Here is a 25,542-nt window from a genome sequence, read left to right on the forward strand (position 1 = left end):
TAGCCTGATGCCAGGCATCCTGCTGTGCCTGAACCTGGGCTCTCCTGCACGACTGCCCTGGCGGTTCCTGTGTGCCCATGGGATCTGCTGGCGTTGAGGGCCCATGCTACTCTGGCACCTTGCCAGCCTCTCCCTCTGTCCCCAGACATGAGCACATCTCCCACTTGGGGTTGTTCTCTGAGCACATGTGCTTTTTCACGGCCAGGCTCTCCTCTCCCCTGGCACCTTCCACTTATTTCCATCCTGCCAGAGCCCAAGAGCTTGTGCTAACCTGGGGTGCTTGGCTTGAAACTCCCTGCCAGGGGGTCCCTGCAGCTCAACCAAGGGTCACCCTAGAGCCAGACCTGGTGTCTTTGTTGATTGTCACTTGGCCTGCTACAGATAAATGGTGTGGACGTCCAGAACCGGGAGGAAGCAGTGGCTATCCTGAGCCAGGAGGAGAACACCAACATCTCCCTGCTGGTTGCTCGGCCTGAGAGCCAGGTGTGTATTCCTGGCAGGGTGTCCTGGGTCCCCTGACATTGGGGTTTCTGTCTTGGAAGCTGCTGATCTGTGACAAGGGCACCAACAACCTGGCACTGATGGAGGGAGGGCTGTTGCTGGAGCCTGTTTCCTCTTCCAGCCTCTGACGGCTGAGAGGGCTGGGACTGCCTCTTTTCTTGGGTTGTTTGACTTCATCGAGACCAGAAGGCTGGGTATGGGAACTAGAGGTGACCAGAGGGGTGTCTGGGGATGTCCTTAAAGCAGTGGGGACAGCATGGGCCTGTCTCTGCAGCTGGCGAAGCGGTGGAAGGACAGTGACCGGGATGACTTGCTGGATGACTTTGGCTCTGAGAATGAGGGGGATCTGCGTTCCAGGAAGCCAAAGTCCCCCCCTGTCCAGCAGGTGAGGAAGGATGGGTGATTGGGAGGGCAAGCAGGAGGAAGAGCGAGGGGGGACCCGGGGCTGGGAAATAGATCAGACCCAAAAGCCCTTCATATCCCGAGGCTCCTGCAGCGTCCCCGCCTGTGGGACTCAGACTGAGCGAGGCTCGTCTTTCTGCCCCAGCTTGGAAACGAGGAGGAGAAAGGGGCCCCTGATGTAGGCCCAGGCCTGAGCAACAGTCAGGAGCTGGACAGTGGGGTGGGCCGGACTGACGAGAGCACCCGCAACGAGGAGAGCTCAGAGCACGACCTGCTGGGGGACGAGCCCCCAAGCGCCACCAACACGCCTGGGACCCTGCGCAAGTTTGGCCTGCAAGGGGACACCCTGCAGAGCCGTGAGTTCCACTTCAGCATGGACTCCCTGCTGGCTGAGGGGGCAGGGCTGGGGGGGGGCGACATCCCGGGCCTCACAGACGAGGAATACGAGCGCTACCGGGAGCTGCTGGAGATCAAGTGCCACCTGGAGAATGGCAACCAGCTGGGCCTCCTCTTCCCCCGGGCCTCCAGTGGCAACAGCGCCCTGGATGTCAACCGCAACGAGAGCCTGGGCCACGAGATGGCCATGCTAGAGGAGGAGCTGCGACACCTGGAGTTCAAGTGTCGCAACATCCTGCGGGCACAGAAGATGCAGCAGCTGCGGGAGCGCTGCATGAAGGCCTGGCTGCTGGAGGAGGAGAGCCTCTATGACCTGGGGGCCAGTGAGCCCAAGAAGCATGAGCTGTCCGACATCTCGGAGCTGCCTGAGAAGTCGGACAAGGACAGCACCAGTGCCTACAACACAGGCGAGAGCTGCCGCAGCACCCCGCTGCTCGCAGAGCCCCTGCAGGAGAGCCCCCTGAGGCGGGCCGCTGCTGGCAACTCCAACTTGAACCGGCCCCCCTCTGGCCCCCCTGTCACCACCCACCCCAAGGCCGCTGCTCCGCAGGGGAGCCCCGCCAAGTTCCGGTCCCTATCCCGGGATCCTGAGATGGGCCGGAGACAGCACTCAGAGGAGCGCGTCCGCCGCAGCCCCAAGACGGGGGTGACCCTGGAGCGCTTGGGCCCTGAAGGAAGCCCCTACCTCTCACGGCGCCACCGTGGTCAGGGCCAGGAGAGCGAGCACTACCATAGCTGCATGCAGCTGGCCCCGCCACGTGGCCTGGAAGAGCTGGGCCATAGCCCCTTAAGTTTGGCTGGCGGCCCTCGGGTGGGCGGGGCAGCGGTGGCCACTGAAGCGCCGCGCATGGAGTGGAAGGTCAAGGTGCGCAGTGATGGGACCCGCTATGTGGCCAAGCGGCCAGTGCGTGATCGCCTCCTCAAGGCCCGGGCCCTGAAGATCCGGGAGGAGCGCAGCGGTATGACCACCGATGATGATGCGGTGAGCGAGATGAAGATGGGCCGGTACTGGAGCAAGGAGGAGCGGAAGCAACACCTGATCCGGGCCCGGGAGCAGCGGAAGCGGCGCGAGTTTATGATGCAGAGCAGGCTGGAGTGCCTGAGGGAGCAGCAGAACGGCGACAGCAAGGCAGAGCTCAACATCATCGCCTTGAGCCACCGCAAAACCATGAAGAAGCGGAACAAGAAGATCCTAGACAACTGGATCACCATCCAGGAGATGCTGGCCCACGGCACACGCTCGGCCGACGGCAAGCGGGTCTACAACCCACTGCTCTCAGTCACCACTGTCTGAGCTGCCCAGACAGGAGCCTGGCTACGCTCCAGGGCGGGCCCTCTGCCCCACTGGGACCCGGTTCCTACTCTCTCTTAGAACCTAGTGTGTGTCTGTGTGTGCACGGGTCTTTGTTACCTGAGAGAAGCCCATGAGGAGAAGGGACACTTCTCGGCATCGGCTACTTCCTTCTCCCCAAGTACAGTGACCACGTCGATGGCTGGCATTGGGGGCAGACCTATAACGGACACCCCTTCAGCTGTGTACATGTGTGTGTGTGACACGGAGCCCATGCACGTGCATGCACATTTGCACACCCCTCCAGAGTTCTCTCAGCGTGGTCCTTGGGGGCAGGGAAGTTGAGCTGACAAGGAGCAGCGAAGAGGACTGTCCTAAGCACAAGAGAAGGCCCGGCTTCGACCTGAGCACAGCCTCTCTTGCTGCTGGGAGCCTCCATTATTTGTAGACAAAGGCAACCCTGATTTTTGTGGTTTTTCTCCCTTTCTGTGCTTGCCAGTTGTTGTTTTTCTGTTTTGTGGACCTGCTCTGGGGGCTGGCAGCTCCTTCAGGCAAACTGACAAAAGGTGGAATCCCGATTGATGGCTGGGAAGAAGGTGGGGGGGAGAGGGAGGGCTGTGGGGGTAGGGAAGGGGTGGGAAAGAAGGGGAGAATGGGAAGCAGCTTTCTGGTGGCCTCCACTCTGAGATATGGGGACTGGAAGCCTCTGACGTGGCTTACGAGGATCACCCTGGGAGCCACCTCCTTCCCCAGTGACTGAGGGAGAGCCGAGGCTGCAGGGACTGAGGGGACAGTGTCTGTCCAAGAAATAACTGAGCCCGGGCCTGTGCCTGATGCCATCAGGAGCGCCACTCTCTTCTGAGTGGCCTGAGGGGCACGCTTAGACTGTGAGGGGTCCAGAAGCCAAGCCCCATGAGTAGCAACAGAAGACCTTGGTGACAAGACGCACACAGAGCTGAGGGAGGGGCCTGGACCCAAGTGAGAGGCTGGCCTGGCCAGCTGGGCTGATTGGGGGGAAAGATGCCTGGCACCCCACTTTTCAAGTGTGGACTAGGCAGCCCTCATGGACCTGTGCATTGTAGTGAGAGCTGGCCTCAGGCCCCTGTGGCTCAGAGCCTCAGATTGGAGGCAGACAGGCTGCCTGCCCCTGCCCCCCACCGGCATTGCAAGAATAAAGCAAGCTGCCTTTTTACTGTGACTCCTGGCCTCCCTGTGTTCATTCTCATTGTGCTGGGAGAAGAGGTGTCAGCATCAGCTTTGGGCAGAGTAGGGGTGTGGGGGGGTGGGGTGAGGGTGAGGGGCTGGGCGGGATCAACTGAAAGCTGTGACTCAGCTCTTTCTTGATTTGTCACTGAGGAACAGCAAGGTCTTCTGAAGTCAGTGTCCTGTACTCTGGCAGGAGAGATGACAGTCACCTGAATCATTTCAGAGATTTGACATGGTCACAGGCATGGCACCCAGCTGCAGGAAGGATGGCAGAGGCCTGGCTCAGGACTGGCTGTGGGGCCTGCCACTGGCATATGGATGAGGCCAACATCCCTGCTCTGGTGGAGCCTGAGAGAAGTGGGTTCCACCCTCCCCCTCCCCTCCACTTCAGGAAGAGCCCTGGCAGGGACAAAGAGCTGAGAGCTTCTGGAAGGCAGAAGCTACTCTCCCTGCTTGGGGACCCCCAGTGCCTAGCATGGAGAAGAGGCTTAGTAAATGTCTTGGCCTTGGCCAGATGGATGAACACTCGGCTGGCCGCAGAGGGCCCTTCCAGCTCAGAAGGGGCAGCCAAATGCTTGAGGTTCCATTTAGCGCAGCAAACCATCGAGCATCTCCTACGTGCCAGGAACCATGCTAAGTGTTGGGTGGGGGCCAGGGCCCCAAAGACAGCAACTGCAGGGGCACCACGGGCATGGCCTGTTGTGTGCGTGGTGCCCCCTGGAGCGGGTGGCGTGGCCGAGGAGCTCAGTTTCCCGGACAAACACGGGACACTGCCAGCAGCTGAAGTAGGAGAGGATGCATTAAAATTCTCTTGAAACGGAAATGCAGACCTCTTGTTAATTCCTCTAATGTGCAGAAATGGGCATGAGCGAGAAAGCTGAGTGGGGGTTCCCAGAAGCTGAGTGCCCTGCTGGGAAGGCTGGCCCTCGAGGGTGCTGGCCGCATCCATCGGCATTCACATGGGTCGCACAGCAGGCCAGGGAAAAGCAGCAGAAGGGAAGGGCTTGTTGCTGAAAAGGGGTGAATGGGAGACACTAGCTTCCTCTCAGCCCTCCAAGTCCTCTGGAGCTGAGGGCTAGGCACATGACTCTTGCAACCAGCTCCCTGTTCTCAGGAAGGGACACTCGGGACACTCGGGCTCCATACAGACCTCCGTGGAGGCAGTTGGGGCTCCAAGGGCCTGGCCTTTGTCCCAGAAAACTGGCTGGAGTTGGAAACCAGGGCCAACTGTTCCCTGGGCATCCTTCTCCAGCTGCTGGGGGGCCCACTGTGATGGCTCTAGAGGCGCTCCATTCTTGCCCTGGGGGGTGGGGGGAAGTGCTGAAGGCCCAGTGCTTCTGGGATGTGGGCCAGGACAAGCCCAGAACCTGGAGTCCCTTTGCCGTTTGAAAGCCAGCACTGGGGCTCGGCTCACACTGGCTCTGGGAGAGAGAGGTGGCACCAGGAGGGCTAGCAGCCCTTGGCTACTGATGCCCTGGAACACTGACTTCACATTTGGGTCCCACTGCCATTGGGCAGGATGGTGGAGCCAGGATCAAAAAGAGCGACTGGGTGGCTGACAGCTGCCACTGTCTGCCCTGCCTGCCTGGGCCCTGAGCACCTGCCCTGCACAGGCTGTTGGCAGAACGTGAGGACCCGTTTCCCTTTGCTCCTTAGCAATGAGGGGGAGCAGTGATCACCACCAGCAGGTGCCCCTTGAGCTCCCACCACTAGTCTTTCTCTGGAATCCAGAAACCCCACCAGCCAGTGGTCTGGCCTGGCCTGGTCCTGAGGGGACTCTCAGCCCCAACTCGCGTTCTGTACTCCTGCCTTGGGACCAAGGACCCAGCTCTTTCCTGGAGCCTCCCCATTCCTGCCAGTTGCCCTCACCCCAACCCACCTCCTGAGGATGGTGCCCCCTTATCTGGAGGAGGTTCCCCAGGCAGTCCTGGGTCTCAAGCCACCCTCATCCTCCACGCTCGCAGCCCCTCCCACAGCCTCAGAAGACAGAGCCTAGGTACTGAGGAGCCCTCCCTCCCAGGTAGGTTTCAGGCCTACCCTCCTTTTCAAATGCAGCCTCTATGGGGGTTTTGACCATGTTACCCACACAGCCGTTTCTCTTCAGTAACAGCTGTGGTGATCAAGCACCAGGCTGCCAGGGGCCTTGCCAGCTGGCCCCAATGACCCCTCAGACATCCCGGAGAACGCAGTCACTACGTCACAGCTGAGCAAACCGACTAGAACCACGGAGCTGGGAATGGATCCCCTGGGATTTGCACCAGAGCCCTCACCACCTTTCCAGATACCAGTGGCACTAGGGAAAGGCTAGCAATGGGCTCCTCAGAAAAGTGGGCTCCGGGTCATCTCTTCTCCTTCTTGTGCCTTCTACGTGCCCCACCTGACACCATGACGTGGGAGCACACAGGGAGGCCATGTGGAGGGGTAGGAGCGTAGGCCTGGAATGACTCCCAACAGCTGCCGGGTGTATCATCTTCCACTGCATCAGCAACATGGGGTGCTCACGGCACTCCACAGGAAAAGTGTGGAAAGCACTTCAGTGTGTGGCTCGGGCCAGGCGGGGCTGTGTCTCCACATGTTGCTGACTGTGGGATTTTGGAGAAGCTGGGAAGGGCCCCCCACCTTCTCTGGGCAGCTGCCCTCCCAAAGGCAGAAGGCCCTTCCCTAGATGGGCCACAGGAAGACCCACAACCAGCAGGCCAGACAGACACATCTCCACCAGGGGACTGGGTGACGGCAGGAGAGAACAAGGCAGTCCTCTCTGCCAAAAGAGGGCAGGAGTGGAGGGAGGGGCAACCCCATGCACCACCCAAAACCATGCAGGCAACTGGGAGAAACAGAAGGTAGACACTGGGCACTGGGGACACCAGTCAGGGAAAGGCCTAAGTGGGGGTCGAGGAAAGAGAGCATGCGAAGGCAAAAAGCGAAGCAAATGCACGAGACCGAGGGAGGGGACGGGGGATGCTGGCCGTTGGCTCTGCCTGTGTGTGGAAGCACAGCAACGCCAGTGACCGTTTATTGAAAGAAGCAGGGGGCAGGGGGGCCGCCCTCAGGCCTGGATGTGGCTCTTGGCGCTGAAGGCCAGGTAGTAGATGACTAGACCGATGGCTGCGGCCAGCACCTCAGTGGAGACCCAGGGCCCGTTCCAGGTGCCCTGCAAGAAAGGAGACCAAAGCCAGCTCAGGGGAGGGCCGAGTGAGGGGGCCGGCCTGCCCCAGTCACCCTCCTTCTGGGGCAGGAAGACCCACTGGCTGACTACAGCCAAGCCCTCAACCCCCAAAAAGGGTGAGGCTTGCTGTGTGCTCCCCACTTCCCCTGAGATCGGATCAGCCTCTTCAGCCCACTCACCCGATGGTCCACACTGACTGTGAACAGGGGCCGGATGATGGAAACGTCCTCGTTATTTCTCTGAGCCTGCAAGGGAGGTGCTGGGGTCAGGGGGGCACTGCCGGATGGGTTGGGGAGGGGCAGGAGAGGCAGGAACACTGGCCGGAGTCATGGAAGAGAAGAGGAAAAAGATACAAAAGTGCAGGGACAGTGGGGCGAGTGGGCAGACAGGAAGGTGCCCACCTGGCCATCCTGCTCTGCATAAGCGAGGCCCCTTGTGGCCCAGAGCCCCAGGAAGAGGGGACTGCAGGGTGGAGATGGCTGTGGAAGTGGGGTGTGCCCTCCCTCCTGCAGGCCTGGGCAGGGCTCCTGGTGATGCTCACCTTCCTCAGGAGGCTATAGGACTCCTCATCGAAGAATCTGACCTCATAGGTGCCTGCATGGGCGCTCTTGTGGTCTAGGCTCCAGGATACCTGGATTGGGGGTTTGGCAGGGGGTGGGCAAAGTGGAGACATCAGGGCCCCTCTGAGGCAAAGAACCCCGACCCTGCTTGACCGGGCCACCCCTAGGGCTTCACGTCACACCTGTGAGCAGGTGGCCTCCCCCCAAAATGACGACTGCGGCATCCCTTACCTGATAACGCCCCACATCCTGGCCCCGGGTGACAGGAAATTGTTTTCCACTGACATCAGCATAAAGAGCCATGTTCTGGGGGCGGGGACAAAGGGAGAGTCACCTTCTTTCCTCTCTGGCTGTCAGCAGAGGCCCCACCGTGCTGCCCACAGCAGCATGTATGCCCTGCGGGCAGGGAGGCTGGGCACGGTTGGGGACTGCAGTGTGTCTGGCAGGAGGCACCACGTGAGAACCATGGAGGTAGGCCTGCCACAACCCAGAGCTGTGCCAGGGAGCCAACACCCACCAATGCTGTCACTGCCTCTCTGCATCTGTCTGCCCATGGTGGGGGGCACATCCCCCTATGGCCTGGCCTCCCTAACCCACAGCAAACCTGTTAACTGTGAACAGGGGTGGGATGATTGAAGTGTCCTCGTTATTTCTGAGCCTGGAAGGGGGTGCTGGGGTCAGGGGGCACCCAATGAACTGCTCAAGGAGTGTTGTACCCAAAAAGGCCTCACTTCTTTCTTCGGGCCTTTGGGATACAGGTTAAGGTCAGGGGCCAAGGCCAGGGCTGCCCAGTCTGGAAATGACAAGACACCTATGTGGACACACACCTTGGCAAAGTGCAACTGGAAAAGGGATGCAGGAGGCTGACCCCTAGCTGTTTCTCACTTCCCACATACACTCTTTCAAGACACAGCAAGGTGTCTACCTGTTATCTCACCTAGGCAGAGTAGACCAGGCAGGTGAGGAGAATGTACTTTAAACACCTGCCAGAGGGCCGGCCCTGTGACTTAGCAGTTAAGTGTGCACGCTCCACTACTGGCGGCCCGAGTTCAGATCCCGGGCGCGCACCGACGCAACGCTTCTCCGGCCACACTGAGGCTGCGTCCCACATACAGCAACTAGAAGAATGTGCAACTATGACATACAGCTATCTACTGGGGCTTTGGGGAAAAAAAAAGGAGGAGGATTGGCAACAGATGTTAGCTCAGAGCCGGTCTTCCTCAGCAAAAAGAGGAGGATTAGCACAGATGTTAGCTCAGGGCTGATCTTCCTCACAAAAAAAATAAAATAACACCTGCCAGAATCTGGCCTAGCTGTGCCCTGATCTATCCTTCACCTGTGAATCAAAATTCTTATACTCCCTCTGTCCACACGGCTTCCCAAGTCTGACCCTGTCAACTGCCAGTGAAGATCTGATCAAGGTCCCAGGCTCACTGCCCGCCTCTCGCCCCAGCACCCTCCTGGCTGAACCTCCACTGCCTCACCTGGACCCTGTTCTTGCACGTCAGAGAGATCTCCACAATGAAAACAGTCTCGGTGGAAATGACAGCATCCGAGGTGGTGTAGTAGGAAGGGGCGATCTGGGGCTCCACGCAGGCCTCTGCTGCAGGGAGGAGGCAGAGAGATGCCTGGGTTTTGCGCACTGGGCTGGGGGGCAAGAAGGGACCACCCCGACTCCACCTCCCAGACCTCATAAGCTGAGGGCACACAGAGCCCTTTGAACCCTGCCAGGTGGGGTGTGGGAGACAGATCCAGATGATCAGTTAGAAGCACAGTGGCAAGGGGGGTGGGATGGCCTTGAAGAAAGTAGGGGAGGATGGGAAGGCTTTGTACAGGTGGAACCTCAATGCAAGGGCAAAAGAAGAGCAGGCGAGGGTGTGGTCACGGAGCTGGATGGATTCATTGCCTGGACCTATGGACAGGGAAGCCATGCACTGGTTTGGGGCTGCAGCCTGCCCTGGCCTGGAGCACCCCCAGAGGTCCAGGGGAGCAGGCCGACCTCAGTTCAGAGCCATGCACAGCTCTGGACAGTTTACCGAAGGCATCCTCCGCAGATGCCAAGCATGGTGCTGCTGGCAACGCCTGGAGGTTTCAGAGCCACAGTTGACAGAAGGCCAAGACTGGCCCTAGAGTTTCCCGAGGGAAGAAAATGAGAGAGGTTCTGGATCCAGCAGAACTTTTCCCCTTGAACAGGGCTTCCCTGAGAGAAAGGATGCTGCCTTAGCCATCTCCACACTGCTAGAGGCTACAGGGAAGAGTGCTACCTAAGTCACAGGGTGCCAAGGAAACGCCACCAGCGAGCAAGTTCTCAGCCAACTGCTCTTGAATGTGGTGTCGCGGCAGAGCCATGCCTTGGGCTGAGGCAGAGAGAGAGAAGGCTTTGGGTCTAGACAATGGGAGGAAGATGCCTGGGAACATCAGTGGGGGGCGCGTCTCTGTTCTCAGGAGCCACATCCCACAGATCCTTCTGTGCCCTGCTAAGCTTGACCCTTTTCCTCTGGACACTGTAGAGCACCGCAAGGTTTCACAGCCAGGTTTGTTCTTTGCAGACATCACTGGCTACAGCATGAGGAATTGCTGAGGGGCAGGTGAGAAGAGTGCAGGCAGGGAGGCCAGTCAAGCTGGTGAAACACTCGAGGCACCAAGAGTGCTGGCCTGGAGTAGGGCAGGTAAACTGAATGTGCAGAAAGTGGACCCGACCCAGTCCAGACCCCCAGACCTGGTGCTGGCTCCTGCAAGCACCTCCTCCTAAACATTCCTGGGCTCCAGTCTGAGCTCAACCAGGCGGCTAGGTGTTAAGAACCTCTCAAGAATGGAAACTGATCTGACTGTGGCTCAGCTCTGCTGAAAAGCCCTTTAACGGTACACCAGGTCCTCAGGGAAAAAGTCAACAGTCTTGCCTGGCATTCATGGTCCCCGCTTACCTTTCCCTCTTCAGCTCCTATCTAACTCGCCCACGCTCATGGTCTCTCTACCTGGACCGCTCCTGCTTCGCCTCTTCACTTAGAGCTCCCTTCCTGGGGAGGCCTGGCCCCACTGCACCGGGTCAAGTGGCTCCTCTCCACCAACCCAGTTTCTCGCCTTGATCGCCCTGCGCTGTACAGGTTTGCTCCTGTCCGACCCCCTCCGGAACCGGGAGCTCTGGGAGAGGGAGTAGGGACGTGTGTCACTTTCCCTGCAGGAGGTGGCAGCCAGGCGCGCACGGGAGAGGCTCTGGGACTCTTCCTCGCAGGAGCAGACCGGGGAAAGATTTGGCTGTTTCTTCGAACAGCCTGGCTGCTGGGTAAACGTGTGTAGTGCAGGAGCGCATGGTGGCCTCGGTCGCCGTGCCCCGACGCTACCTGCCTCTCAGAGAAAGGCCCAGAGCCCCGTTTCGCCCGCACCCCTCCTCCCCCCACGCACCACCAGTCGTGGGAGACAGGCTCGCCAGAAACGAAGCTCCGGCCAGGCCGCTACCTGAGCAGCAGGAGAGGCCGGACAGCAGGAGTAGCGCCAGGGCGCCCAGAGATGCCAGCGCCGCCATCGCCTCTTCTATGCCGAGGAAAAAAGAGAGAGACTCCCCTGAACACGAGGGGCAGACGAGGAAGAGCGACGCGTAAGCGGCCGCGGCAGCCAATCAGGCGCTGGCGAGCCGGGCAGGCCTGTGACGTCGCTGGCGGCACTGACGCGTCCCCTGCCAGGACCAGTGCCCCAGCTGGCCGCCCCCCTCAAGATGGCGGCGGCGGCGACAGCGGCGCTCCCAGTGCCGGAAGAGGGCATGGGGACCGGCGCGGCCGCGCGCGTGCGCACTGCCAGGTCCGCGCCTGCTCCCGGGACTTCACGCTCTGCCTAACTGTCGCGAGAGCGGTGTTTGCGTGTTGCGTGTGGCGGCTCTCACTATCCGTCATGGTGCTGAAGGTGGCGACGGCCGCTGGCGGCGCTGCGAAGGCAGTGCTCAGGCCGGCCCTCCTCTGCCGTCCTTGGAAGGTGAGAAGGGGGAGCGGGCTGCGGGGACAGCCGCAGCGCTCGCTGGGGGTCGTTGCACGTCAGGCTGGCTGGCCGGGGGGGGGGGGGGGGCGGGGGCAAAGCGTCCAAAGCGTCCTGGAGTCGGATTGGCTGCGAGCGCCGCGAGGGGCGGGGGAGAGGGCTACGCGCAGGGGTTGATTGGCCGCCTTCGCTGTCAGTGAGGGACTTGGACAAAGTTGGCCCTGGTCCGGCTTCCCCAGGGGTCTGCATGTTGTGACCGGGGAGCTCTGGACAGGCAGGGAGAGTGGGCCGCTGCGGGCCGAGTGTCACCTCCCTAGTGTCCTTGTGGGAGCCCTCCCGAGGCAGTCACATGTCTCGGCCCCCTTGCTCCTGCCGCCTTGGGAATCCCGTTCCCGGCCGCCGTTGCTCATGGGGTTTCGCTTTTGTGGACCGCTTTGCCACCTGTCCCAATGGAGGTGGAAAATCAGCCTTTGCCAGTACCTCCGAGTTCACCCCCTCCCCCCGACATTCTTATAGCCCCAGATGCTTTTCCTTTGCAAGCGCCTGGAATGGGAGGGAGCTAGAGTTTCTGAGGCTGGGTGGGTGGGAGGCCGCGAGGGCTTTGTTTCCGCAGTTCTTGGTTTAGGATCTTGGTTATTCAGGTCCGATTCCTCTCTCTTTACACACTTAAATGAGGATAATTTAGTCCGTGGGTGGGTTGGAAGCCATCTGAAGCATCAGCGAGCCAGGACTGGCCCTGGGGTACAGGAGATATGACCTCTAGGCCTGGCTCCCTCAGTGACCCACTGTATGCCCTTAGGCCAGTCTCCTCCTCTCTTTGGGCTCTAGTTTTCCCTTTGCCTCAAAGGATCCTGCCAACTCTGACCTTCCAGAACCCTGTGACTTTGCTGACACTCCTTCTGGACACATCTCCTGTCATGCTTTCCCCCTCTGACCCCTGGGGAAGACTGCCCTGTAACAGTTTATGCTTTATGAAATTCTGTTTAAAATGCTCCTTCTCCCACCTTGCTGATGAGAGCCTTTCCAGAGGCCCTGACAGCTCTGGCAGCTAGGCTCCCGCAGCGTCTTGGTGAAGACATTTGTGTCCTCCGTGACCTCCTGTGTGTGTGCTTGTGTCACTGTTGGGTGGGGTGGGGAGCAGTGAACAGTTGGTAGCCAGGCAGTCCCTTGCCCTGAAACTGATTGTCCTAGGTATGGGACCCTTTAGAGATGAACCCCAGATCTTTGGTCTTACTAATCGAGACCTTGTGGGAAAACAAGCAGCCACCATTGGCACTCGATCCGACAGAAACATGCCAAAGAGAGAAGCCTCACTAAGATGTGGGGTGTGGGAGCCCTTTGGTGGGAACACATACCACCATGGCCGAGGGCTGACATACAAGCAGGAGGCCTGTGCATATATCCCATCCTGCCTCCTACTGGGCTCCTTTGATGGGTAGCTGTACAGGGCAGCCTGGGTGTGAGGCAGAACCTTTGTAACCCCTGGAGGAATGTGCCTGCATCTGTCCAGAGCAAGGTCAGAGAGGTCTCTATCCTGAGAGCCCCCTGGTTCTTTGGCCAAAGCCCGAAGGAACGTCTAGCGTAGGGACCAGGTGAGGGAGAGGTGCAGCCCTGGTTATGGTGATGTGATCCAAGGAATGGAGTTTGCACAGATGCAGAGCCGGGCCCTGTGCATGTGCTGACTCACTACCACGGCTGAGTTCCCTGCCCAGAGCCAGCGGACTTCAAAGGGCTGAAGCCCAGGAGGAATAACTGTCGGGAGCTGCAGGGGTGAGCCCAGTGTGCCCACATTGGACACCGACCTTGAACACTGGCCTAAGGGGCTGGTGTGGTGAAGGGACGGGCGTGCTTTTGCATGGCCCCATGTGCCCTGCTAGGGCCAGAACAGCTCGCATACCTCCTCTCACTTCATCCTTCCAGCAGTCACATAAAAGAGGCGCCTTTGTCCTTGGAGTTCAGGTGAGGGTGGGAAGTGCGGCAAGGTCAAGCCATTTGGTACCAGGAGTCGTGGGTGGTGGATTTGGATCAAAGTCTTCCTAGCCCCAAAGCCTACCATCTCTTCCTTCATTTTCTGATGTGCTCATTCAGTTAGGAAATATTTCTTGTGTCCCCGCTCTGGGCCAGGCATTCTGCTGGGTCTTGGGGTACAGCAAGTGGCCGGACAGACATGGCCTCCACTCTCAGGGGCTTAGGGGTTAGGGAGGGAGTAAAGCAGCGACAACCTAGGGAGATTGTGGTTGTGGGGGAAGGATACGTAGGGCTTTGGGAGCCCAGGGGGACTGACAGCTTGGCGGCCTTAGGGCATCAGGGAAGACTTCCTGGAGGAAGAGCAGTCTAAGCCACCTTCCACAAGTTTGTATGAGAGCCTACAAATAAAATGAATCCAGATACTGAGAAATGCTAAAAGGAAAACAGAAAAGCCCCAAATGTCCCTGTGGCTGCAGATCCAGGAGCCACATGGATCAGCAGATATCCCCGGAGCCTCTTGTCCTGGTAGTCACCCGCACCTTAGCCCCTGGCTTGGGCAGGTAAGTGGCACACCTGTGCTGCCAGAGCTCACGCAAGTGGAAGTTTTGTGAATACTTGCCAGGGAGACCCAGACAGGGATGGTCAGCGTCTGCCTGAGCTTTCTAGACTTCTAGCAGGAAGGCACAGCTCTTTGGAAAATGGCCACAGTGACTCTGCCATTGGCTGGAACACTCTGCTGCTTCCCCAGTAGGCAAGTGGCAGGGCATCCTCAAGTGACAGGGAGGACCTTGGCTCTGCTCTTGCCTCTTTGGATTGAGGGATCCCCAGGTGTATTCTCAGGTGGGGCACAGCAGGGAGGAAAGTGTGTGGGCCTTTAGGCCCCCTGCAGTGGGACCTGGGGCACACAGGGACAATGTGAGATGACTCCAGATACGTCACTTCTCAGCACCTGTCCCATTTGGCTCGGGTGGCTTTTGCTCTGAAGCTATCGGGCATGGCACCAAAGTAGCCAAACATTGCTGTTTCCGAGTCAAGGAGTTGGGGACATTTGTCATCCGTGTGGGTCACAAAGCAGTTTTGCAATTCTTTGCAATGAAAACCTTCTGAAGGATTGATGTCTGTTATTCTTTGAAAAACGGTTGGGAGCCGGCCCCGTGGCTTAGCAGTTAGGTGCACATGCTCCGCTACTGGCGGCCCGGGTTCGGATCCCAGGCATGCACCGATGCACCGTTTGTCCGGCCATGCTGAGGCGGCGTCCCACATACAGCAACTAGAAGCATGTGCAGCTATGACATACAACTATCTACTGGGGCTTTGGGGAGAAAAAGGGGAGAAGAAAAAGGAGGAGGATTGGCAATAGATGTTAGCTCAGGGCCAGTCTTCCTCAGCAAAATAGAGGAGGATTGGCATGGATATTAGCTCAGGGCTGATCTTTCTCACCAAAAAAAAAAAAAAAAAAAAAGAAAAACGGTTGGAGGTTTTCCCTGCACATTCGCTTTGGGTTTCTGATTCTGGAGGGCCAGTCCCCACAGGGCTGATGGTGCTTGTCTCCGGGGCCACGGGGGGCTGGGTGCTTTTTTTTTCTGGTCTCCATGTTCTGGATCTTCTTCCTGTTCTGACCATATGCTGCTTTTCAACAAGGAAAAATGATGAAGAAACAATGAGACAATCGTTATGGTGGTCCTGTGGTTTGTTATAACGACTTCCCTATTGTACCACATTCAGTGGGCCAACTTTTCTACGTTACAGACATCGCTGAGCAGGAGTAAGTGGCCACAAAAGAATCAGAAACAAGAACGGGGGGAGGAGACATAAACATTTTTTAAACAACTGACCACAGAGCTGAAGGAGGCCTGCAGGGTTGTAACGACTCTCTGTGGTGCTCCGACGGGCCGGTCCTTGGGACATGGAGGCTCTGGAGCCATTTGTCTTGGTGCACGCTGTGTGCTGTTGTTCGCTGGACGGTGGTGCGTGGGTGAGGTGGAGGGGGAGAACGCGTCTGGGCACGGTGGGGACCGTCCCTCTTCCCTGCCACGAGCTCAGTTGGCCCTTGCCACATTGACTTTCTGGGCTGGACAACAACCACTGGCATCTGCCTTCTCTTTGCCAGGTTCTAGGTGCCCACGGGGCCCCCTGGAGGAGCTTCTCAGTAAGTAGCTGCCTGGGTGTGTGCATGCACATGTATGTCTGTGGTTGCACATGTGTATATTTGTGCTTGTGCGTGTGTGCACCTGTTGTGTGTGTGTGTGCAGAGGCATGTGTGTATGGGTGCATGCATGTGTGTTTGTGTATATGTGTTTTTGTATGTGCATGTGTGTATACACATGCATGTGCACGTGCTCGTGAGTGTGCCATGCCTCTTTGCTCCCTGGCCTTCCGTGTCCTTCCCTCTGAGGCGCGGTCTCCTTACGTGAACTGTGCTAGACAGCGTCCCCAGGGAAAAGGCCCCGTTCCCTGGGCATAGCCTTGTTCCTCCAACTTGGCTGATCCGTGTCTTCTTCCTTCCTGTCCCCCTCTAGCAACATACAATTGTGAGTATTCTTCTCATCTGCCTGTTAGGTTTGGGGCTTTTAGTTGCTTTGGGATTGACCCAAGTCCAGGTTGGGGTGAGGACTGCTTCTGCTGCTGTCCTCCTGACCAAGGAGCCCCCATGAGCAGCCCTGTCTGGGATGGCATGGGGTAGGGCGTGGGGGTTAGGTACCCCAAGCTTGCACCCTGCGATTGGCCGGTCCAGTGCTGGTGGGAGGAAGGGAACTGAAGGCCCACCTTCACCGTCCAACCCCCCCAACTTCCTTCCAGCCACCGTCGGCTAAGTATGGTGGGCGGCACACGGTGACCATGATCCCAGGGGATGGCATTGGGCCAGAGCTCATGTTGCACGTCAAGTCTGTATTCAGGTACGGAGCCCCTGGGCCCACCTCCCCTTGACCTGTCTCTGTAGGGAAGGTTGTGTCTTGGGCCCAGCTGGGTGGGTGGCGTCCTGAGAACTTTGTTCCAAGAGGGCCAGTGAGCCCGGGCACCCACTGAGCCCGGGCAGGACGGCTGTAAGCCCTGGTGCCTGCAGTCTTTCGAGGCTGGCCTGGGCATAGGAGAGGTGATGACACCTGTCCTGCTAGCTGTATCATGGAGCGCAAGCATGTCCCCATCAGTTGGCGCAGGTGGGCCCAGTCTCCTCTCAGCCAGAGCCAGGTCAGGGTGGGCAGCAGCAGGGGAGGCCTCTGCACCCAGTGGTCCAGGCAGGCTTCCTGGAGGAGGCTCGAGGGAGGCCTGGGGCCAGCTGCCCTGACGCAGCTCTGCCCCAGGCATGCATGTGTGCCAGTGGACTTTGAGGAGGTGCACGTGAGCTCCAGCACTGATGAAGAGGACATCCGAAACGCCATCATGGCCATCCGTCGGAACCGTGTGGCCCTGAAGGGTGAGCTCGGGTGCCAGGATGGGGTGCTGCACACGATTCTTTTCACCTCAGAGCTGACGCTTGTCCTTGGAGCTCCATGGCTTTGACTTCAGGGCTTTTCTGGCTTGGGAGGATCCTTGTGCTTGGAGAGTGGACAGAAGCTTCTGGAAGCCTGTGTGTGCTGTGATTTTGAGATCTCGGTGGCACTAGGCTGTGTGGGAGCCTGACCAGTGATGGGCTCCCTCCCACCCCCTTCTTCCCTCTTGAGGTAGCCCTTTCTGCTGGGGGCAGCTTTGACCCTCAGAGTCTTTCTTCACAAACCAAATGTCACAGAGACACAGTTCCAACCCTCTGCCTGCTGCGTGGGCTCCAGCCAGCACAGCTGTGGCTGTTACAGGCAGGAATTCTAGCCCCTCCCTTTATTGCCTTGGTTTGGTCCGGTTTCTTAAACTATTTCCATCACTCATTCTGTAAACTTTAACCCATCCCCTGTTCTGTGTGAGGAACGTGTGAGCAAAGATGAACCTGGGTTGAGCCTCAGGCCCTTGCAGTCAAGTGGAGAGGCTGCCAAGCCAACCACAGGGTACCCAAGGCCCTCTGGGTGAAAGCAGTCCCGGCAGTGTGTGACTTGGAGGGGCTGGCAGCCCTGGTGGCCCTGAGAAAGGCCCCCTTGGCACCCTCTGACCACCTTCTCCTAGCCCAGTGGCTTCAGGCTCCCTGCTGCCCTTGCTCTGGATGTCCTGGGTCCAGCCAAGGCCAAGCTATGGTCTTTTTCAGGCAGCCCCCACCTGCCCATGAGCTGGGGCTCATTTGGCACCTCAACACGGGGCCTGGCAGTAACCCTGGCCAAGGTCACCTTGCTCGTGCCAGCCTGGCCGGCCAGCCTGTTAATGAGCAGAAGTGGTCACTTTCTATCCAGCCAGACCCTGGTCTTGCTGTTCCCTGCCCAGGGTCTGGCCAGACCTCCTGGCTGGCTGCCAACCCTTGTTCATTCATTTCTTCGTTCGTTCAGTAAGTAAGTATTTATTGAGTGCCTGCTATCTGCCAGGTGCTCTTCTAGATCCTCAGAACCCATCGGTGAACCAAATGCTCCCCTCCCCCCGCCCTTGAGGGGCTTACATTGGAGTTACACTCTAGTGTTCCGGGAAGTATTTCTGCTGCCAAAAGCCGTCTCCTCTCCATTTGGAGCTGCTTTTGGCTTGCATTGTCTGGGTCAGGAAGGGGAATATGGTGGCTCGGCTGAGCCTGGGGCCCCCCTCTCCAGCCTGCCTGTCTTCTTTCTGTCCTGCAGGCAATATTGAAACAAACCATAACCTGCCACCATCCCACAAGTCCCGAAACAACATCCTCCGGTGAGAGCCAAGTGCACAGGGTGGAGGCGTGGTGGGCGTGGGGTGGGGTGTGCCAGCAGAGAGTCGTGGCACTGGCAAGCTGCCTTTCTCTCTGTGCCCCCAGCACCAGTCTGGACCTCTATGCCAATGTCATCCACTGTAAGAGCCTGCCAGGAGTGGTGACCCGGCACAGAGACATAGACATCCTCATCGTCCGCGAAAACACAGAGGGCGAGTACAGCAGCTTAGAGCACGAGGTGGGTGAGGCCCAGGCCACCCCCTTAACCTCTCGGGTCATGGGGGCCGGGACGAGCCCAGCCAGGGTCAGTGGTAAGGAAGGCTGTGCCCAAGGAGAAGCTTGTGCTAAAGGGCAGGCTTGGACGGGACATAGGTCTCTTCTCCGTTGTCCCCTTGTCAGAGTGTGGCAGGCGTGGTGGAGAGCCTGAAGATCATCACCAAGGCCAAGTCCCTGCGCATTGCTGAATACGCCTTCAAACTGGCCCAGGAGAGCGGGCGCAAGAAAGTGACAGCCGTGCACAAGGCCAACATCATGTATGCCCCTCGCCCCTGCCATGCTCTTGCCCATTCTGCGAGCAGCCTTGAGGCAGCCGAATTGAGCAGCCCACTTGGGCCTGCTCTCAGGGACTTGGGGCCCTGGACCCTAGCCACCCACCAAGGGGCTGTGCACAGGGGTGCCCTGTTGCCCGTTTCCCAGCCGAGCCTCGCCACAGTGCACACTTGGGGATGTGGAATGGGATTATGACCGTTTTGCAGACGGGGGACTTGCTAGAGGTTAGAATCCAGCCCTCTGTGGCTGTTTGTACACCCCATCCCTCCAGCTGACTGTTGCAATAGCCAAGCTAGTGTCCCGTGTCCCCCCTAGGAAACTGGGTGATGGGCTCTTCCTCCAGTGCTGCAAGGAGGTGGCAGCCGGCTACCCCCAGATCACCTTTGAGAATATGATCGTGGACAACACCACCATGCAGGTAGTTAAGCTGCGGGGCTCTGTGGCCTCCCACCGTGGGTGCCCTGGACTTCTCGTATTCCAACTCCTGTGTGCCCTTCCTCACCCGGCAGCTGGTGTCCCGGCCGCAGCAGTTCGATGTCATGGTGATGCCCAATCTCTATGGCAACATCGTCAACAATGTCTGTGCAGGGCTGGTCGGGGGCCCTGGCCTTGTGGCTGGGGCCAACTATGGCCACGTGTATGCCGTGTTTGAGACGGTGAGTGTCACCGGGGGCACCAAGGCTGCTGGCCTTTTTGAATAGAGCTCACATACCATGGAGTTCACCCATTGAAAGTGGACAACTCAGTGGGGTTTAGAATGTTCAGAGGTGCGCAACCATTACCACTATCTAATCCCAGAACATTGTCTTCACCCAAAAGAAACCTTGTGCTTGTTAGCCATCACGCTCCATTGCCCCTCCCCCCAGCCCCTGGCACCCACTCATCTGCCTTCTGCCTCTATGGATTTGCCTCTTCCTGACACTTCACACGAATGGAATCATACACCCTCCATCCTTATATTCACCACCCTCTCCGTCTTGCTGGTTCCAGGCTACAAGGAACACAGGCAAGAGCATCGCCAATAAGAACGTTGCCAACCCCACGGCCACGCTGCTGGCAAGCTGCATGATGCTCGACCACCTCAAGTAAGCGCTTCTCCATGCCCGGCCAGGAGCCCCCAGGCCCCTGGGCCATAAGGACTGAAGGCTCTCTCTCTCTCCTTAGGCTCCACTCCTATGCCACCTCCATCCGCAAGGCCGTCTTGGCATCCATGGACAATGAAAACGTGAGGCTCCACTCTCCCCTGCCCTGCCTCGCCCCCTCCCCCCCTAGTTCCCTTCTCCAGCCCAAGTTGAGCTGGTGTCATGCCTGAGGGGCTGGAGACGGTGACCCCAAGGAGAGGGTGCTACCAGGTCAGGTAGGGCTTCTGGGCCTTAGCTGGTACCGCTGCCCTCCTGGTGGCAGTTCCAGCCCCTGCAGGCCACGGGAGACAGTGGGCAGCCCTGGGCCGCTTGCAGGGTAGGGATCAGGTGTTGGGGCCCAAGTGTGTGCCCAAACTTGCCGGTCTCCCGCAGATGCACACCCCAGACATTGGGGGCCAGGGCACGACATCGGAAGCCATCCAGGACATCATCCGCCACATCCGCATCATCAACGGCCGCGCTGTGGAGGCTTAGGCTGTCCCCTCCCACCCCAGCACCCCAGTCCGCTCGGTGGGCGGGCCCAGAATAAATCAGCTTCTTCCCAGCACTGGGCCATGTGCTGCTGTCTCCAGTTCACACTTTATTAAGAAAAACACACACACTTCCCACTCGAGGGCCCTCTGTGAGGGTTGGGGGCAGCACAAATTCTGAAAGGTGAGCCTTGCCCTAGCATCTGTCGGCCCTGCCATTGGGGGGGGGAGTGTCAGAAAGTTCGCACCCAGCAGGGTGGCAGGAGTCGTCCCACTTTCCCTGAAGGCACTGAGAGCTGGAGCGGGGGTCGAGGCGGAGCCAGGCCCTTTCCCGAGCTGCCCCAGGCGCCAGCGTGGCCTAGTTGAGCCAAGGGTGCTGGAGGCAGTCGGCCGCGCTGGCCCGCTTTTCTGGGATGTACTCCATCATGGGCAGCAGGAAGGCACTGAACTGCGTGGCCTGCTCCAGGGGCCACTCGTACTTCTCCATGAGTACCTCGTACAGTCCCCAGTGCTTGAGGTTGTGAATGTGCCGTAGCTCTCCTGGGGTCCAGGCAGCAGGTGTTAGGTTAGGCCCTGCCAGGAAGCCGCAGTACTCCCCGAGTTTCAGAACCCAAGGGCCCTGCCCCACCCCCTGCATCCAGGTGGCCTGAACCCGCTTGGCCCCACCTCTGCGGTTGAAGAACTCCCGGGAGTAGCGGCCCGACAGGGCGAAGGCTGGGGGGATGTCTCCCAGAAGCTCTACGATGTGGGCGATGTGGTCTGTGGACAGAGAGGAGGCTGGGAGGCAGCTGGGCAGCCAGGAGGCCCTGAGGCTGAGCCCAGGGCCTACCTCCCCTACCCTCGTCACGGCTGTAGTCTTCTCCAGAGTGAGGCTCGAACAGGTAGTCACCGGTGGCCAGCTCGAAGGCCTGGAACAGGGAGAAGGTGAGGCTGCAGGCCTATGGGCCAGCCCTGCACAGGGAAGCCCGGGCATACCATGCACGCCGTGCTCCAGATGTCAGCTGGGGGCCCGTACTCAGCGCCAATCAGCACTTCCACGGCCCGGTACTGCCGTGTCTGGATGTCCTCAGTGAAGTGCTTGTGCTGGAGGCAAGGGGAGCCCTGGGGAGGAGCTGGGGCCCAGGCTGGCCTGCCCCCACCGGCCCCCGACTCATCTCCCGCCTCCTCTGGGCCGTGCACCCAAGGGGCTCAGTGGGACTCACATGGAGCCTCAGGGTCCCCAGATGTCCTGGCAGGGAGTGGCCTTCCCAGTGGCCCCCCACCCCTTGCTATGGGCCCAGTTCTGCTGACTGGGGATGTCGGTGCTGGGGTCTGGTCACGTGGATTGTGGGGTGACCCGCAGGCCCGGGTCAGAGCCCCCTTCATGGCAGGGGCCCGGCTCTGCTCTCCAAGGCTCCCTCATACCACCCAGCAGGCATTGCCCAGGTCTGCAATCTTGATCTTGATCTTGTCTGCGTTTTGGGGCTCTAGGGGGTTCACCAGGAGGTTCGAGGCACCAAACGGTGCTGGGGAAGGAAGAGAAGGGAGAGCGACTAAATTGGCCAGGCCTCTTCCAGCCCTGCCTGCCACCCCCCACCCCCCGCTGGCCCGGCTGACTTACTGCTGGGCGACAGGAGGCCCCCGGTCTCCCGCTGGTTGGACGAGCCAGAGAGGATGGAGCACGAGGCGGGAGAGAAGAGGGAGCCAGAGAAGCCTGAGGTCTGGGAGCTGGGGCTGAGGCTGCGGTTGCCCCCCGGGGCGGGGGAGGAGGAGGCTGGGGAGGGGCCAGCCCTGGCCCCCCCGGGGTGGCAGCCGGAAGAAGATGTGGAGCCGCTGCCCCCCTCTAGTCTCAAGCCAGAGTCTGGGGAGACGGGTGGAGGCGGCGCGTGAGCAGACGCCCCTGCAGACCCTGCTCCGTGCTCGGCAGCCCGGCGCCCCCTCCGGCCCCTCACCCTCGGCCTGGGCCGCCGCCTCCATGGCTTCCAGCCTCTGCAGGTCCCGCAGCCGCTCTTCCAGCAGCCGCTTCTGCTGTTTCCGTTTGCGCCTCATTTTCTTTCTCTTGTTTTTTGACAGCTTTCCAGTCTGCCATTAGAGCCAGGTTACCCCAGAGTTCCTGTTGTCCATCCCCTGAGCAGCCCGAGCCTCTGCCCGCGGCCCGCATGCCCCACGGTGCCACCCCCTCCAGCCCCTCACCCACCTCCTGTCTCCCCTCCTGCCCTCCACTTCCCAAAGGTCGAGGGTGGAAAGGAGCTGCTAGGCCTGCCTTCCTCTGGGCGCCGGCAGCCCTGGCCCCTCCCAGTCCTAGAGGCAGCGTCCTACCACTGAGGCAGTGGCAAGCCCAGCAGCCACCAAGGGCAGTTTGGGGCATGTGACCCACCCTGTGTATCACCCTCTTCCGGGCCACACAGCCTTTTGGAAGTGCCACTGCAAGAGTGCTGGGGAGGGGGTGGAACCAGAGAGGCAGAGGAGGCGAGCTCCGAGGAGATGGGGAGATGAGGCGCAGGAAACGAGGGGCGCCCCAACTTACCAAAACCTCCTGGGGGGCAGTGCTGACTGGAGGGGCAGGCGGAGCACAGGGGGAGAGAAAGAAACAGAGACTTAGGCAAGGGCTGAGACCCACAGGCCCCATCCTAGCCACACACAGGATCTTGGTACCTGTGGAGCGGGATGGGGGCGGTGCCCCTGACTGCTGCCACTCTGTGGCCTCGGCAGCCAGGCGCCTGATGTAGGCGTCCCCCACACACAGCAGGATGTTCTCAGGTTTGATGTCCGTGTGAATGATCTTGCATTTGGTGTGGAGGTAGTCCAGGCCATGCAGCACCTGGGGAGAGCCACTCCTGAACTCCGCCAGCCCCAAGCAAGCTGCCTCACAGTGCTCTTCACCCAGGGCCCTGAATGCTCACCTGCCTCACAATGCTCTTCACGCAGGGCACGGGAAGGCCCTGGTAGTTGGACTTGATGATCCACTTGAGGAGCTGGTGGCCCAGGACCTCCAGCACCATGCACACATCTGGGGCCAAGAGTGAAGGGCAGCCAGTGGAAACACAGCTGGGGCACAAGTCCCACCCACCCTTGGCTAGGGTGGCGGAGCAATGAGGCTTGAGCAGTGCACAGCTGGGCCTGGGTGGTCCTGGTAGTCACCACCATCCTGGTGTCATTATAGTGTCCCTGTCACTCTCAGGTGTGCCAGCTGGGATGGTCCATGCTGTGGTCCTCCTAGGGAGGGGGCACTGGAGGAGCAGACAGGGAGGCCTCAGGCCAGCCCCACTCCTATGCCCAGGTATGCCAAAGAGCCTCCGGGCAGCCCCATGGAGGGAAGGCCCTGCCACAGAGGCGGCCCCTGCCATTTAGTGGTAACTCAGCAACGCCCATGGGTAACCCATGCTGACCTGGTAATCCACTCCCCACCACATAAACACATCCCCAAAGTGGTGGGAGTATTTCATAGACTAGTGTCACTGGAAGGGGTAAACCCCCATCGTGCAGATCAGCAAACTGAGGCCCCAGTAGCTGGGAGGGCACAAGGGGCCCCTGCACTGCCACACGGCTTTGCTCAGCCTACAAAGGATACGGACTCCATTAACTCCTGAAATCCTGAAGTCATCAATGAGCTGGACAATGGTCTCTCTTTTGGGGTCGCTGGGGTCACTGTCTCGGACCTGGAGCAAAAGCCAAGGGGCCACAGATGGCTCCAACCTGCCCCTCACCAACTGCTCCCCTCAACAGCCCCTGTGGCACCTATGGCCCTCTCTCCCTGTCTGGCTGGGCCCCACTGGAAGAAAGGCCGCCGGCCCCTCCCTCGCCTGCTCCTCCAGGTCCTCCCACGCGGGCAGAGCCAGCTGGAGCCAGCCCTTCTGGGAGCCCCGCCCCAGGAGCCCCGGCAGGCCTTGCACCCACATTGCCAGGCCCCAGGCAGCTCTCGGGGAGCTGGGAGCGGGTAGGGGAGGCGCCTCACACATTTCAGGAGCTTGATCTCATCCACAGCTGTCTCTGTGTAATGCCCTGCGCTCTTCACCACTTTCAGGGCCACGAAGCGCTTGCGCCTGCAACACCAAGACCCATGTCGGCTGCCAGCCCAGGCTAGACCCCGGCAGGGGACATTGTGGTGACCCCAGCCAAGTCCAGGGCCAGGATCCCAGCTGGCACTGGGCCCCGGAGGGATAGAGGGGGCACTCACTGGATGTCCCAGCAGAGCCAGACGGTGGAGAAGTGGCCCCAGCCCAGCTTGCGCACCACGTGGTACCGCCCATTGAACAGGTCGCCAATCTTCACGGGGTAGTAGCCACCTGGGGAAGGAAGCCAATAGAGCATGCCGGGGGACTTCGCCTTCCCCTATGCCCCAGGACAGCCTGGCCCTGCTGGACCCCTGGCCCATATGGGCCAGCTCCGGCACCCTCCACCCTGGCTGTCCTGCGCCCCTGAGGAGGCTGCGTGGCTGCCTGTGCCTGAGGCCAGGCCTCACCCTTGCAGTAGTCCTTGGGGTCCTCCTGCTCCTCGTCGTCAGAGCCCAGCAGCCCCTGCAGCATCCGTGGTGCTGGTGTGGCAGGGGCTAGTTCGGAGCCCGAGGACTCGGGGCCGCAGGAGGTTTGCGAGCTGTGGGCGGGGTGGGTGGGCAGTGAGTGCGCGAGGCGCCAGGGGCCCCGGGCACCCGGGCCGAGCCCTACCTGCTGCTGCTGCCGCTGTCCCTGCCACCGCCCGCGCTGGCGCTCATCCCGGCTGCACGGCCCGCAGCTCCGGCGCCCCGGGCGGCTGCTCCTGTGGGGCCTGGCCGCGGCCCGCGCATTTATAGCCTCGGCCGCTGATCTCACCCGACTTTATAAATAGCCTCCCAGCTGCTCGGCTGTGGGCAAGGTATGCGGCGGGGAGGGGGCGGTGCGGTGATGGCGGCCTGGAGAGCCCGGCCTCCAGGGCGAGTCCCCCCAGCCCCCGCACCCCCGCCGGGCTGGCAGAGGGGGGCCACCGCGGGGACGTAGCACAACCCGGCCTCCTCGTTGAGCCCCCCTCCGCATCCCAGGACCAAGGGAGACAGGCATGTGGGGATGTGGTCACCCGTTCCCCAGGCTAAGCCCCTGCACCCCAGGGCTGGCAGAGGGGCCCACTGAGTGCAGATGTGGCAGTGACCTGGTCCCCATGCTGAGTCCCCGCACTCCAGAGCCTGCCGAGGGGGACAGCCATGCAAGGACATGGTGGACATGGCAACCT

At 60.1% G+C, this 25,542-nt stretch overlaps 4 protein-coding genes across 9 annotated transcripts in view; 2 read left to right on the forward strand and 2 right to left on the reverse strand.

Moving 5' to 3' along the window:
* The window catches only part of PDZD4 (PDZ domain containing 4), a 31,306-nt gene extending 28,115 nt beyond the window's left edge, over positions 1-3,191 (forward strand). For both annotated transcript variants that reach the window (XM_004443309.3, XM_087427518.1), the window contains exons 6-8: positions 382-483; positions 776-886; positions 1,049-3,191. In XM_004443309.3, coding sequence (XP_004443366.1) covers positions 382-483; positions 776-886; positions 1,049-2,593 — 1,758 coding nt within the window. In that variant the 3' untranslated portion in view covers positions 2,594-3,191. The remainder of the gene's footprint in view (positions 1-381; positions 484-775; positions 887-1,048) is intronic.
* Positions 3,192-6,746: 3,555 nt separating this feature from the next.
* On the reverse strand, positions 6,747-11,191 carry SSR4 (signal sequence receptor subunit 4). Its single transcript, XM_004443308.3, has 6 exons — positions 10,979-11,191; positions 9,007-9,125; positions 7,754-7,828; positions 7,504-7,593; positions 7,142-7,207; positions 6,747-6,947 (listed from the first exon to the last, which is right to left on the reverse strand). Exons 1-6 carry the CDS (start codon positions 11,043-11,045, stop codon positions 6,843-6,845), a joined length of 522 nt encoding a protein of 173 aa, XP_004443365.1. The 5' UTR covers positions 11,046-11,191; the 3' UTR covers positions 6,747-6,842.
* A 123-nt stretch (positions 11,192-11,314) lies between these two features.
* IDH3G (isocitrate dehydrogenase (NAD(+)) 3 non-catalytic subunit gamma) lies at positions 11,315-20,435 on the forward strand. Of its 5 annotated transcripts, none has more exons than XM_014797522.2 (12): positions 11,319-11,488; positions 15,567-15,605; positions 16,256-16,353; positions 16,759-16,871; positions 18,142-18,202; positions 18,306-18,438; positions 18,573-18,733; positions 19,065-19,167; positions 19,259-19,405; positions 19,740-19,834; positions 19,914-19,974; positions 20,264-20,435. In XM_014797522.2, the coding sequence occupies exons 1-12, from the start codon at positions 11,408-11,410 to the stop codon at positions 20,363-20,365; spliced, it is 1,194 nt and encodes a 397-aa protein (XP_014653008.1). In that variant the 5' UTR covers positions 11,319-11,407; the 3' UTR covers positions 20,366-20,435. The 5 variants fall into 5 exon arrangements, with proteins under 5 accessions (XP_087283647.1, XP_014653008.1, XP_087283645.1 ...); XM_004443306.3 differs by having other exon boundaries at positions 11,324-11,488; positions 18,600-18,733; XM_087427521.1 differs by lacking the exon at positions 19,259-19,405 and having other exon boundaries at positions 11,315-11,488.
* A 349-nt stretch (positions 20,436-20,784) lies between these two features.
* SRPK3 (SRSF protein kinase 3) lies at positions 20,785-25,244 on the reverse strand. Its single transcript, XM_087427523.1, is given in 15 exon segments — positions 20,785-20,901; positions 21,028-21,188; positions 21,191-21,269; positions 21,337-21,444; positions 21,766-21,866; positions 21,962-22,201; positions 22,293-22,422; positions 22,868-22,893; positions 22,996-23,161; positions 23,244-23,350; positions 23,912-23,999; positions 24,296-24,383; positions 24,518-24,626; positions 24,803-24,933; positions 25,005-25,244. Coding segments are annotated over 15 exon segments (1,770 nt in total). The 5' UTR covers positions 25,124-25,244.
* Positions 25,245-25,542: the final 298 nt, after the last annotated feature.

This window comes from Ceratotherium simum, chromosome X (genome assembly GCF_057802395.1).
Source record: "Ceratotherium simum simum isolate JZ-2026a chromosome X, ASM5780239v1, whole genome shotgun sequence".
Classification (NCBI taxonomy): Eukaryota; Metazoa; Chordata; class Mammalia; order Perissodactyla; family Rhinocerotidae; genus Ceratotherium; species Ceratotherium simum.